At 43.2% G+C, this 14,690-nt stretch overlaps 1 protein-coding gene across 1 annotated transcript in view; it reads left to right on the forward strand.

Annotated features, from left to right (window-relative positions):
- Positions 1–683: 683 nt before the first annotated feature.
- MAP3K9 (mitogen-activated protein kinase kinase kinase 9) overlaps positions 684–14,690 on the forward strand; it is a gene marked incomplete at both ends in the record, with an annotated part of 43,007 nt that continues 29,000 nt past the window's right edge. The window contains 2 exons of the mRNA XM_079536899.1: positions 684–984; positions 4,458–4,871. Of these exons, the coding sequence (XP_079393025.1) occupies positions 684–984; positions 4,458–4,871 (715 nt within the window). The remainder of the gene's footprint in view (positions 985–4,457; positions 4,872–14,690) is intronic.

Raw genomic sequence — 14,690 nt, forward strand, 5'->3', positions numbered from 1 at the left:
CGGCCTCAGCGCCGCACGGAGGGCCCGCGCTGCCATTGGCCAGCGACGCCGCGGCCGGCCCCGCCCTCCAGCTGGCGGCGGGCGAGCGTGGCCCCGCTCACTCACGTCCGCCCTCTTTCGGCCCTCCCCGCGTCGCGCCGCTTTCCCCAGCCAACGAGATGCGGCGGGGCGGGCGGGGCTCGGGGCCCTTAACTGACAATTGCGGCGAGGCCAATGGGAAGCGGCGGCTGACGGGGCGGGGGCCGATGGGGGGGGGACGCCGGCGAGCGCGAGGCTCCGGCGCGAGGGGGTGTGGGCGTGGCCGAGAGGGCTAGAGCCCTCAATCAGGTGAGAGGGAGGCGTTGACGGGCGTGAGCGGCGGCCAATCGCGGCGAGGAGCCGGGCCGCCCCTCCCCTCCCGCCGCCGAAGCTGCCAGAGAGTCAGGTGGCTCCGGGATGCGCGGCCGCGGCGGCAGGCGGAGGCGGGCGGGGAGGAGAGGGATGCGGCGGCGGCCCGGCGGCACGCGCCGCCCGCCCTCACCCCTTCCCGCGCTGGGCTGAGGCGGATCCGGGCCGGGCCGCGGCGGCGGCACCCGCTGCCGGGCCGCGCCGGGCCGCATGAACAATAGGCGGCGGTACCGGCCCCGCCGCCCCCCGCAGCGCTCGGCTGCTGCGGGCGCCTCCCCCTATGGAGCAGCCTCGCCATGGAGCCCCTCACAGCGCTCAGCCAGGAGGGCGCGGGCGGCGGGGAGCCGCCGGGCGGCGGACCGCTCTGGACGGCCGTCTTCGAGTACGAGGCGTGCGGCGAGGACGAGCTGAGCCTGCGGCCGGGAGACGTGGTGCAGGTGCTGTCCCGGGACTCGCAGGTGTCCGGCGACGAGGGCTGGTGGACGGGGCAGATCGACCAGCGCGTCGGCATCTTCCCCAGCAACTACGTGAGCAGCGGCGTGCAAGGGGGCGGCCCGGAGCTGCGCGCCCGCTACCCGCCGCCCCCCGCCATACAGCGTAAGGAGCGCGGCAGGGGGGGCGCCGCGGGGACCGAGGGCCGCGGCTGTGGGGAGCGGTGCGGCGAGGCGAGGCCCGGCCCTCGGCACGGACGGCCCCGCGAGGGCGGCCCCGGGAGCTGAGTGCGAGGCGGTTCGGCGCTGCGCCGCGCGGGGCTGCCTGGGGGCCTTTCCTGTCGGCAGCCCGGCGGTCTTCTGTCTCCCGGGTTCGGCAGCGCGGGCGCCGCGTTCGCGGTTATCGCCGTTTCCCTTTGTTAAATACCGTGCTTCTGTGGGCTATAAACCTTCACACGGCTGAAGCTTCGTGTGGCCTCCGGTGGCTCCCCTTTGAGAATGTCCTTAAGGAGGGAGACGTTGCTGTGTGGGAAGCGGTTGCTTTCTGCAACGATCCTTCGTTACTCGTTCATTATTTTCCTTGCTCCTAACCAGAAGTCTATTATCTTTTACTCCTATGTTAATTTGTGTTAGCAGGTTCCCGTTTGCCATTTCCCTAGTTACAAACGCTGCTCAATAACAACTCCGAATGAGTTTTATCAGAGTTTGGATATTTGGGCCTACCTGAGAGTTGTGTGATTAAGGTGTGATGCTGAAAGTATGGAGGGGTTGGTTTGTACCTAATTTCAGAGCAGTTTTGAAGCCTTTGAGCCATTTCATTTTTGCTTATTCTTGCTGCCACGTATAATTGCGGAAAGTGAAACAAGATGGAATGGATGTTATTAAATCTTGTTTTTATCAGTATTGACAATTCAGGCAAGAATAAAGTTGTGGGTTGGTGGGTTTTTTTTTTTTTTTTTTTTTTTTGGGGGGTGGGGGCAGAGATGAATCTTCATTTTTTCTAGAAAGTAAAAGGGGTGAAGATGCTTTGTCCTATCTGGGACGTATCTCCAAGGAATACAACTAATAGCTTCTTTTTTTTTTTTTTTTTTTTTTTTTTTTTTTTTTTTCCTTATTCCACATCTGCTTGAAAGCATTTAGGTAGAGAGCTCAGTAATTTGTAGAATTACTCTTGGAAATATGAAAAGACTGCTGGGCAGCAGTGGGGCTCGCTTTCATGCTGGAAGAGCGTAGGGTATTTTTTTCCTCATGCAGAAAATGCTGCAAATGCTCAGTAGGTTTTGCCTCATGATAGCTGGGAAGAACCACTTCTACAGAGAGTCTTGAAACCTCAGCTTCTCTCATGCTTTGGGCTGTTTTAGCACAGTCTTTATAACTATGTATTCTCCTGTCCTATTACACTTTCCGAGGCAAGGTAGTTCAGGAACAGTTGTGGAGTTGCACCATCTCCCTTTATCCTTGTTATCTTACCCTTCTGTTGCCCTAACAGGACAGCACTGCCTCTTTTCTCAAGTAAGCAACCATAAGTTCATGATGCAATAGAATTTATTCCCCTGCAGTAAGTTTTTAACGTGCATTCTGGTGGTGGTGTGGTGTTTGTTTTTGTTTGTTTTTTAAGAAACAGTGAGATTTGGACAGGTGGAAAGGTTGGTTGCTTTTGAACTGGATTTTGAAGCTTGACTTCACAGATCTGCCCTTCACAAGGAGTGATGCTCCCTTTTAGTGTTGGCGCTGCTAACTTGAGGGCTATTTGGAGTACTGATCCACTGTTAACTTGCTTAATGGAGTAATTCAGAGTAGTAATTTGTAGCAGTCATGCAGGTCATTCTAGAGATGTGCACCTCAGTGCAGAAGCTATTTTTAGTTGCTTCCTGAAGTTTATCTTCATGTATCATGAAGGTGTTGGAGTGCAAGGTCTTGAGACATTGCTTCCCCTGAGAGTTGTGGTATTGAGTGGCTGCACACTTCCAGCCATCCTGACAGCTCTCGGCAGAGCCTTACCTCAATACCCTAAGCAGAACTACCAAGCATGCTCTCCCTGCATCCCTATGCAGGCTGTCAGCGATGGGTCTATTTGAAGGACCCTCATTTACACTATGGGCTCTTATGCATGACAGACTCAGCTAAGTGGCTTAATCATATGGTGTAATGAATACCGATTAAACAACGATTACTTTGCAATTGTCAACTTCCCCACCGGTTAATGGCATACAGGCTCTAATTCCTTTTCAGTCCAAGACCAACGATAGCGCTTCTTAAGTTCTCCGGCAATACAATCTGCACCCTATATGTTCCCATTGTCTCTGCAGTTTATTATAGCATGTCTTAAATTAACTCGAGCTTTGAGAAGGTGTTAGTGTGTTCAAAAAGATAAGGGGAAATGAGTCTTTTATGTGCTACTGTAGCAGTACAACCGACTCTGTGAAGTTAAACTAAATCAACGCAAAATACTTCTTTAATTAAAAAGCTTGTCTAAAAGTGAGCTTTTTTCCTGATTAAACTACTTTTGAGGATGAGAAGGCCAGTCTGCATTAAAGAAACATGCACACATTCACAGCAAAGATCGTTCCTGCAAATAAAAGAACTCATTTCAAAATTCCGTGCAGTGTCGTGTCTTAAGTTTCACCTGGAAGCGTAGATCTCGCTGGTGTGCCCCAGGCTGCTTCAGCTGTGCGCCCAGGAGGGCGTTACTGTTTGTGTAGGGGTGCAGCTGACGGCGCCCGCGCCGTTCGGCTTCCGTGCGTGGCCTTTTCCTCCCGGCGCGGCCCCGGGGGGAGCTGTCCCTTCAGCACCGCCGCTGTCCGGCCGCGGGCTGGCCGCGCTGCGCTCGCTACCCGCGAGTCCTGCTGTGGGCTTACGTGTTTGGTTCTTCTCGGACTTGTCATTGACTCCATTGTTCGTGGAACAATAGAGAAAAGAAAACAGGCATTCTTATTATGCGCTATATGCACTAGTAAAAAATTGTTTTCCTTATTGCTGGCCCTGCATGCTCAGTATGCAGTCTGATCCATCTGTTTGTCACACAATTGTCAGTACTGTCAGAATTGGCAAACAGATCTCTTGGGAAACAAGCCTGCAAAGCTTTTAAAGTGTGGAGGAATAAGCTTGATTTTGGAAGGATTAAAATATTGTTAGTGGCATTTGAATAAAAACTTTCAAATACGGCTGAATTCAAGAGAAGATGTTTGATATTTACATTTAACTCTATAACGGCAAGCACTGTAGTCACATCAGTGGAGATTAGCATGTGGCTGTCTCTTGTTTTAGTTTTCAAAATATTGCACTATCAGTGAGGGCAAGAAATTAGGATTTATCCTTAACTGTGTTTCAGCATGTTAAGACGATGATATTTTTAAGTGTATCATACACAGCTGTGATGTTGAAATCATCACCATTGAGTGACTACTTTATGGAAGTTTTTATAATACTACAAGTTCTTTTTTATTGTACTAGTTCTTTAAGAAATATTATCAGAAGGGACTACTGCTTCCATTTGTGTAATTTTGGGTAGAAAATTGGTCCATCTTATAAGGGTGAGGTTGGGCAATATGGACCTTGAGTAAATATATGGGCTGCATAGTTGCTAAACATTTACATCTTTTTTTTTTTTTTTTTTTTTTTTTTTCCCTCTTTTCCTAGTCTTGGAGATCGACTTCTCAGAACTTGTTCTGGAGGAAATCATTGGCATAGGAGGCTTCGGAAAAGTATATCGAGCTGTGTGGATAGGAGATGAGGTTGCTGTCAAGGCAGCTCGTTATGACCCTGATGAGGACATCAGCCAGACCATTGAGAATGTCCGCCAAGAAGCCAAGCTCTTTGCAATGTTAAAGCATCCCAACATCATTGCCCTCAGGGGCGTATGTTTGAAGGAACCTAATCTTTGCTTGATCATGGAGTTTGCCCGTGGAGGATCATTAAATAGAGTGTTGTCTGGTAAAAGGATACCTCCTGACATCTTAGTGAACTGGGCAGTACAGATTGCAAAGGGAATGAACTACTTGCACGAGGAAGCAATTGTTCCTATAATTCACCGTGACCTGAAGTCCAGCAACAGTAAGTGCTATACGATTAACAGTAAGGGAGCTGGGATCAATTTTCAGAAAGAAATAGTATATAGAAGAGAGGGGAATAACTCTAATTTAGGAATCCTTTCTTGTGAACCACTGTATCCTCTAATTTAATCCGAGAGGGGTTTAGTTGTCTACAGTATGGTGCTACAGACCACAGAAAAACATGTGAATGCTGTTACTTTGTAGAAGTGACTGAAAAACTGTAATTGGAGTATTCTTCTGTAGTAGTTCTCATACATATGATGTCTTAGTTCTTCTGGCATTTCAGTGGATTCTGGTGTGTTGGAAAGTGCTTTTGAGCTTAAACTGTGCACCTTCTTTCTACTTTTTTGAAGGATAAAAATGTCTTTTGGAAAGATTAACACCCTAAAGCTTTTATTTTCTTTGCTATATTTTGCTATATGTATGAGATATAAGCCTAATTTCCTTACGGGAGATAATCTCTACTAAGTGGGAACTTCTCCCAGTTCCTCACAGAGCTATTGTTGACAGAAGCTTTTTTTTTTTTTTTTTTTTGTAGAAATTTTTTTTTTTCTCCAATTTTCTCAAATTTTCTCTTATTTTTTTTTCTCCAAACTTTATCTTGAAGTCAAATGCACATACAGAACCATTATTTATGAATGTTAGAGCAAACTGCTGTGGTGGCTTAATGATCATCTCCATCCTGATGTCAGTTTGCAACTGTTCGGCTTTGGCCTTTCTCTGTGCTTATTTCTTGTCTTTCTATTTCTTGATAAAAGAAATCAACTATCTGCATGTTAACTGCAGTGATTTAGTTAGATGTGTTAGTATGAATCCATTTGTATTTATGACTTGAATTAATAAGAAGCACTATGAAGTGGGTGGCTGAGATGCAGGCACATGCCCTCCTTTGCTTTGAGGAGAGTAACATCTAGCAGAGAGGTCTGACAGATGGGAATTTTAATATCTTAAATAGATTTGCTAGAGCTGGTATTAACCATTACGATGCTATAAATTTCAAGTCTGCAGAATCTCCCTAGGTTTTTTTGTCTTTTAAGCTTTTTTTTTCCGTTAGAACTAACTATGTATGTTTACTGCCACAAGTATTAACTTTTATTGCTGAGTTTGAAAATAGAAACTAGGAATTTTCAAATTTATTTCTGTATTATGCTACTAAAGTTTCCCTTTTTTCTTGAAAAATCAAAGCAATCTTAACATCTAAACTTCTTCCCTTTCAAGTGGCAATACGTATTGGCATATTAATAAAGTGAGAAGAAAGATTGAGTGGTTGTGTTAATTAAGGAAAGGCTGGCTTCATCTGTGAAAAAGAAATAATTAAGAGTTGCTTACCTAAGCAAATACTGTCTTATTTCACTAGCAGGCTGTTAAGACTTGATTGCTTAGTGTCTGAACATTTTTGAGGCTTAGAAGGAAAGCTAATTCTAAAATAAACGGCTGTTATGTCCTGGCTTTTCACTGTTTCGTTCAGACTAGAGACTGCTAGTTGTGAAAGGAAAATGTACCAGTGCAATGAGAGGTACTCGGGCACACAGGATTGCCAATGAAACTCAGATATGGGTGTTAGAAAGCATCTGTTCTGGCAGCAAAAAAAAAAAAAAAAAGTCTCTTGTCACAGTGATTCAGCAGTACATAATTTGTGCCGCGCTGTAAATCTTCAGTGAGAAGTGAAAAGGTTCTGCTAAATAAATTGCTAGAATTTTCCTCATTTGGGAAGGAAACAATTGGAAGGGAATAATCAATGAGAATGCCTGTTGAATAATTCCAGGATGTTCTGTGTTTGGAGCAGAGCGGGGGAGAATTTCTAATTATTATTGGATCACCATGTATATATTGTTTGTGTTTTGTGTGGTTTTCTGATGTATGTAACTTTCCTATTGCTGTGGATAGTTGAGAATGAATTAAGTTATCAGCTTTATGGCTGAGGAATTACAAGTTTGTTGCTTTTTTTTTTTTTTTTTTCTTTTTTTGGTACAAGTTTTCACCCACCAACTGGATAGAAAGTAATGCATCTCTGCAGAAGGAACAGCTTCTGCTCGCCAGATCTTGGAAAGGATTCTTGCAGACAACTTCTGCCACGTACTGAACATCTACCAGTACTCCAGAGCTGCCATGAGAGCATCTGTATTGGTCTACTGATTTGTACTGCCTAGCTTTAGTAATAACTACTTGTACAATTCTTCTACATCTTGTCTTCAAGAACCACCTGCTATCTTGGACTTGTGCTGACTGTCTGAAGCTGCAGGAGTCATCAGTATGAGAGTTAGGGAGTTAGATGGGGGAGCGAGAAGTAACAGTTGGCTTATTTAAAGTCAGATTTCCTGCTGGAGTAGTAGAAGATCAGATAGTGCTTTGCTCTCAGATGCCTGCCTATGTTCAGGCAGATGCAAGCTGCATAAGGACAATACTTCATGCTGAACCTTCTAAAAATAGTCGTATTACATTTGAAACTATGAAATTAATCAGATGAACACCTTAATGCAAGTCTGAGAAATTACCCAATTACATACCAGGATTTGAAAATATCCTTTTTAATCTGAGGTATTGCAGTTTTATCTGGAATCAACTAGTAGGTACCTCAACAATGTTTTCAACATTTTGGATGGCATAGTAAAGAACAGGGTTTCATTGCTCTAGGAGGTAACTCCATTTTGTATGGAGACTGAACCTTGTGAGATTATTTGGGGATTCTGGGAGGTGTAGTTCCTTGAGATTTTCTCAGTCAAAAAACACTCTGTCACAATTTTCTGTTTTCCTTTTAATCAAAAACTTAAACATCTTATTTTTGTTCCACCATTTTTCTTAATTTATTTGACATTTTTGTTATCTTACTTTTTTTAAAAAAAAATTAATTCTAATGCAGTTACAGTGTAGAAAGCATCCTGTAAGTTTTAGAAGCAGTGTTCATTTCAGTTAGAATTTTAATCTTTGGAGGTGAGGGTCTGAGCTGCCTGTTCTCGTTGCTGGATATTATCAGGAAATGGGCGGATAAAATCTTTACAGAACAGATTGCACACCTGCAACTTATTTTTAGAGATCTGAAATTCTTTTGCTGAATGTCCGTTTGCAGCGAGTCTGGGAGGTGAGTGTTCCGCTGGAATTACCATCTCCCGTGTTAGCTGTCTAACTACAGAATAGAAAGAGGATAACCCAGGGAAGCTGTTCAGTTCTGTTGTGAGGGGATGAATCTTTTTTTTTTTTTTTTTCCTTGCATTTGGTTCAAGAGACTCAGTTCTTTTTATATAAGAAATTAATCTTTTTTTTTTTTTTTAATCTGTTGACAGAATCATCTGATTCTTTCCTCTTTTCATCTGGTGGTATTGTTAACCTTTGCCTCTTCTCCTGCGTGTCAGTGCTCCACTGAGCATCTGCTACAGAATTGTTAGTAGGCCTCTCCCAGTGTGGAGGCTTCTAAATCATGGAAATATGGAGCTATAGGAGGAAAAGAAAAAAAAAAAGCAGTAGGAAATGCCCACTGAAGGAAACATCATCTGATTGGAGTCTTGTTTTTGGCTGTGGGAAGACGTTCGGTCAGTAATGCTGAAGATCAAAAAGGGCAGTCCTGCTGGTTTCAGTGAAGTACTGTAAATAATCAAGCTGTTTCAATTTGTCTGCCAGCACTAGATATGCCAGCATTGTTAGAGGAATAATGCCCGTTAACTAATGCTGCAGAGAACTACCAAAAGTATATTTGCTCCTTTTTTTTAGCTGGCTCAGCAAAACATGGTTGTTGTTTGCACAGCACTAAGATTTAGCTGAGGGTATTCATGCTACTTAGCAAAATGCTTTATAAAAGCTGCTATTTGCGTTCCACAGAGTGGCACGGATTAGCAGGGAAGTGATATGTCCAAGGTCAAAGAAAGAGGTAAGGACAGAGCTCAAAATAAAGCCCAGTAGTTCTGATTCATTCAAGTCGGTAGTTCTTTCCTTCTTGTTCTTTGGAGGTGTTCACCTCACCACCTACTAAGAGGACCAAGGTAAGTCTGTGGTATCCTGAGAATTAAAACTAGCTTTCTGAAAATCTCCTGAGTCTGCTATAGCTTTGATTATTGGTTTTGTGCAGTTAAGCCTTTTTCAGTTCATAAAAACGCTAATAGAGGTGAATGATGGTCTATAAACAGTTGTTCCTAGGAATTAAAATGTTCTTTGTTCTTTATTTTTTTAAACTGTGGCCAGAAGCAAGGATGGTTTGCAACTAGTTTGAGTCTAATCTCAGGATGCCATGACTTGAATATTACATAGCAGTGCTGCTGACATGTGGTTAGTTATCCCATTTCTTGTTGCAGTACTGGATCCCAATCCATTTGTAAATGACATTCTTCCTGTTGGTCCATTCTGAGAAGGAAAAATGCTTAATGTAAACCTCTTGCTCTATCTGATGGCATCACAGAGGAAAGTTTTCTCAGGGTCTGGTTAATGTACGTTGGCAGAGCAGTTTGCAAGTCTGCACTGCTATTACTGCTTCTTGCACTTCAGTGTAATTTGCTGAGTAATTCTCCAGTGTTGTACTTTCTACCCAAATGGATTTCCTTTGTCAGTGCTATGAAATGAATGTGAGTAATGCTTCATATAAAGGATAGTGAAAGTATTTTAAGAACATCTGAGTATTTTAGGCTGGGTGGATTATTGATTTAGCCTCAGTTAGTTGGTCTTTCTCCTGTGAGAGGAAAGTGAAATAAAAGTAATTTTTTTTTTGACAGAAGCTGTGTGATTAATTTGGATTAAAATAGTCCATATAGTAAAATCAAGTCTTTTATACTGCCTGAGTACACTCTTGGAGGTGACTAAAGATGGCTTTTGAGGTTTGTAGTGGAAATGCGAAGTCATGGCTTGAATCAGTGATTGAGCACCTGGTAGGAAGGCAGGGCCAACCTTGGGGAGCTCAGGTGCATGCAGTGCAGCCAAATGACCAGAAGGGGTGGAGCTAGGATCCTCTCCTTCCCATTCCTCATTTAAGTGCTGGCAGTGGAGGTGAGGGTATCTTGCTGGAGATCTCTGCGTACCTGGGGCCTTCTGAAGGTAAGCGGCTTCTTTCCTTTTTTTCTGTGCCTATGGCGGTTGTACTTGAGCAAACTCTCAATTGCAGCCTAGCACCTTGCTGCTCTGCTGTCATTGCTGCACTTTCCCTCGTGTTACAAGGTTCTACACTTCAATAGTTACCAGATTTTGTGGGTGTGCTGCATGGTATTGCTAATGGTGCTTAACTTGCAGTTCTGGCTTCTCTGTTCTTTTTTGCATCTCCCCAGAGCATCAATCTTTGTGCTGATGTTCTCATTGCTTCTACTGTGGTTAACAAATTCCTGAGAACTGTATACTTTTCTAAACGCGGTAATATGGTGATGAAAGTCACGGCAGTAATCTTACAACTTGTGTGGAATAGAATCACAGAATCACAGAATCACCCGGGTTGGAAGGGACCCCAAGGATCATGTAGTTCCAACCCCCCTGCCTAGCAGGGCCACCAAACATACACATTTAGATCAGGTTGCCCAGGACCCCGTCCAACCTGGCCTTGAACATGTCCAAGGACGGGGCATCCACAACCTCCCTGGGCAGTCCGTTCCAGGGCCTAACCACTCTCCTTGTAAAGAACTTCCCCCTAACATCCAACCTAAATCTTCCCTCCTTCAACTTGGATCCATTTCCCCTAGTCCTGCTATTGTCAGCCCTTTTGAAGAGTTTAATCCCCTCCTGGGTGTAGGTTCCCTTCAGGTATTGATAGGCTGCAATGAGGTCGCCCCGCAGCCTTCTCTTCTCCAGGCTGAACAAGCCCAACTCCCTCAGCCTGTCCTCATAGGGGAGGTGCTCCAGCCCCCTGATCATCTTAGTCGCCCTCCTCTGGACCCTTTCCAAAATCTCTATGTCTTTCTTCTACTGAGGGCTCCACACCTGGACACAGTACTCCAGATGGGGCAATGCAGTATTGCAGTATGTACTGCAGAATGCAGTACATTAATTTCTTTTTTTATCATTTCAGAAGATATAAGTTACACCTGAAGGCAATTCTAATTGATGCAATTGAGACAGTGGAAATTCAAAGAAAAAGGGAGACGGTTTACATCATGTTTTTAAAAATTTTATTTATTTTAGCCTGCCTGAATAAGTGCAACTACTTTTTTGAGAGGTGTAACAGGTGCTTTCGTGCTGCAGTCTTACTATATTCAGTATGCATTAGTAGGTTTCTGAGAGAATGTTTTCTTTTTGGAGATGTTTTGTTTTAGTTGAATATTAATTGCTATCTTCAATGTGAATTATGGGTCAAAAAAGGAAAGAATGGGAAATGATTCTGATATGCAGAAGAATACTTTGAGATACTTCTGCCCCCACTAAGCAGCAAAAATACAATTTTACAAATGGAATTCCATGTTTTTGTAAAGAAGAATAGAAAGAGTTGATCTCATTTTTAGAAGTGAAGCTGTTTCAAACTTTTTTAAACCTACCTAATATCCTTTCCATTTCTCTCTGCTGCTGTGTATAGTTTTATACAGAGTTACTTGTCCTAAGAAAAAAATTAACCAAGCATTGTGATACTGAGCGCTTTCTCCCAATTGTGTGTGTGGAACCATAGAAGAGATGGGAGCAGGCATGGCCCCCATTGTGCAGGAAATGTATCTCAGCATCTGTGTGCTGATCCCGTGGCTTCAGTAGCTGCCATCTGTGCCAGAGCTGTGATAAATCTGCTTGTCTGAAATTTCTTTTAAAGCAGTAAGTTGAGAATGAGAACAGCTTTGTGGTCTTTCTGGGAAGTTGGGATGACTTTCAGCTGCATTTCTTTTTTTTTTTTTTTTTGTTCCTACATCAATCAACTTGACTTGTATTTTGAGAGACTTCTCTCAGCAGCTTAATTTTTGCTTTTCTCATCAAACAGTTCTCTTAATAATTTCAACATATCCAGTGTAGACAAACTTACTCTTGAAGCATCAGAAGTGTGATTTTTGCTGTTTGAAATGATGAATTGCCACCGAGGATGATTTCCTTAATTTTGGTAATAATCTATTTTGAAGTTGGTGCACGTTCCTTTATGATGATAAAAGCTTTAAGTTATTGGGAAGATCACAAGATGTAGCATTTGATTTAGGTGGCTGCTGCTTGGTACGTGTTTGTGATTCCAAGGTAGTTTCAGTTAGATTGGGGTGACTTTGTATTCCAAATGGTTGCCAGAATCGTCTTGGATATTTCACGATTGCTTATTGATGGTCAGACTGCTGATGGCAAGCTACACGTAGCCTCTGTCAGACCAGAAGGTTTTCCAGATATGGGAAAGTAGTGACAAAAACATGCACTAAGAAGAGAAACTATCACAATGCATGATGATTTAAAGTTACATCATTAGAGTTCATTAGTGTTTGTTATATAAGGGAGAAGAATGCTTACTTGGATAACAGTACATCTTTAGGCCTCTGCCTGTGGAAATCACTGTGATGTTGATGGTAGCATGGTGCAGCTTCTGTGAATATAGATCTGAAAGTTTTTCTGAAATCCCGTATCTGCTTTGAACACTGTACTAAAGTTCTGGGTGATTTTGAGCTACAGGGTAGGATCCCAGTTGTGCCACGTGTTCCTCTACTTCCTCAAAAATACTTTTGGAATTTGCTTTGGCTGTTAAAGATGTTAATGGATTAGCTGCTTGTGTTGTGGCTGCAAGCCTTTAGTTAAATCATGAGTGTGACTTCAACCTTATTGATTTACGGACTTGCTGCTTATGTGTGGCAAATGATAGTGTAGCTTTATTTACTAGTAACTGAGGGAGATATTTCTGCCATTAAGGTTTTGCTCATTGCAATGCTTACTGTGCTTAAACTGGGGATTCCTGGAGCATTTCAGGGGCACTGTAAAGAATTGCTGATACGGAGAACAGTGAAAGGGCTGGTAGGGCATGTCTTACGAGGTAAGGCTGAGGTCACTTGGGTTGTGCAGTGTGGGGAAGGTGAGACTGAGAGGTGAACTCATTGCTCTGAAACTTCCTGCGGAGGGAGAGAGGAGAAAGAGGTGCTAGTTTTTTCTGTCTGGTCACCACTGATGGGATGTGCAGGAATGGCACAAAACTGTGCTAGGGGGTGTTCAGACTGGACAGTAGGAACTACTTACTTGCTGGGTGGACTGTCAGGTACTGGAGCAGGCTTTTGAGAGAGGTGGTTGATGTCCCACACTTGTTGGTGTTGAAAAGGCGTTTAGATAATGCCCTCGGTAACAGGCTTTAACCTTTGGCTAGCACTCAGGTGGCCAGGTGGCTGGAGTCAGTGAAGGTCCCTTCCAACTGAACTGTTCTAAATAATTGCTGCAAAGATAACGTGGGGTGCAGAGGGGCAGTGGGATGCATGTGAATCATGGCCTCAGCAGCTGTAGAATCACAGAATGTTGAAAGGGACCTTAAAGTTGATCCAGTTCCAAACCCCGCTACCCAAAGCCCTATCCAACTGGCTTTGAACATTTCCAGGGATGAGATGTTAGGCTTTCCTGATGTTTCTCCTATTGCCTAGGAAAAGAAATTAGAGCCTTCCATTGCTCTTGATGTGGTTTTTTTTTTTGTTTTTTTGTTTTTTTTTTTTTTTTTTAGGCCGTGAAATGATCCTGGAAAGAAGAATTCTGTAATTTTAGTTATCAACAGAAAATTGTCTAATTCTACTTACTGAAGTGCTATCAATCTTGCCTTTGGATAGATTGATTTGATTTTTTTTGTTTGTAATCATTCACATAGTGTGACTTTGATATGATTATGGTCTTCTGGCAACTGAAGGACATGCTTAATGTTTCATCATGTTGCTTTGTAGCTCAATGTGATTAAGAAGCATTAGTCAGAATTAAAAACAATGTAACACTTCAAGAAAGTGGACAGCTTTCTGATGGTTTTGATAATCATTTCTGATGGTATGAGCTGTTGTCTTATGTGGACTTGTGCAATGGTGCAGGACTGCCCTCTTTCTCAGCAGCTGGCAATTTCTTTTACTCAGCTTAATGTAAAGCTGCAGTATTTAAGGAAGCCTGGATTTTGCTGTAGTCAGCTCTAGTTTTGTGCTGGTTGGACATCTCTGAACCCGTTTACATTTGTTGGGATTAGTGGAAATTACTTCTGTTTTCTTAATGCTTGCACTAAAGTCTAATTATTTAAAAAAAAAAAAAAAAAAAAAAAAAAGGTAGGATTTAATCTGAATCCAGAGTCAAACAGCACCAGTTTTCCAGTAGAGTCACCTGAGTCTTCTCCAGAAGCATTCTAAGTGTTTAGTACCAGATCACTAAAGCGATAAGACTTTCAGCTTGGCTAGGAGAAAGGCTGGATTCTAAATATACTATGGCTCTGGAGGCCTTTCCTACCCCCTCCCCCTTATGCATTAGCTTTTTACAGTTACTGTACTGCACAGTTTAAAATCAGAGAACTGCTGTGCTGTCACATCCATCACCTCTTCTAGGTTGATAGAAGAAGACAGTTGGCCAGCTTTATGGCTTTACTGAACCCTCACGTAGCCAATAATCAAAATGCTTTTTCCTTTCAAAGTGTGTACGTATATATTTTAATGTGATGTTACAGAATGGTTAATAATATAAAGTATTTGCTGTTTACTTAAAGGCAGCACTTACGTTCTTTGGTTTTCCTTCTAAGATGTAGTATTTTGAGCAGGACTTGAATTCCGTGATGCACAGGATTTTAAGCAGCACCGTGTAACCTTCTGCACTGCGAGCAGTCATTAGAATAAAGATGCAGTCCTTCTGAAATGTACAACAGAGTACCCAACAGCACGTTGGGTGAGGGCTGCATGCGGAAAGCTCGGACTCAATCCACGTGCGGCTCTGTTAATCACTTTTAAGTACTTTGAATGTGGGATCA

The sequence above is a fragment of the Tetrao urogallus genome (assembly GCF_951394365.1).
Source record: "Tetrao urogallus genome assembly, chromosome: 6".
Classification (NCBI taxonomy): domain Eukaryota; kingdom Metazoa; phylum Chordata; class Aves; order Galliformes; family Phasianidae; genus Tetrao; species Tetrao urogallus.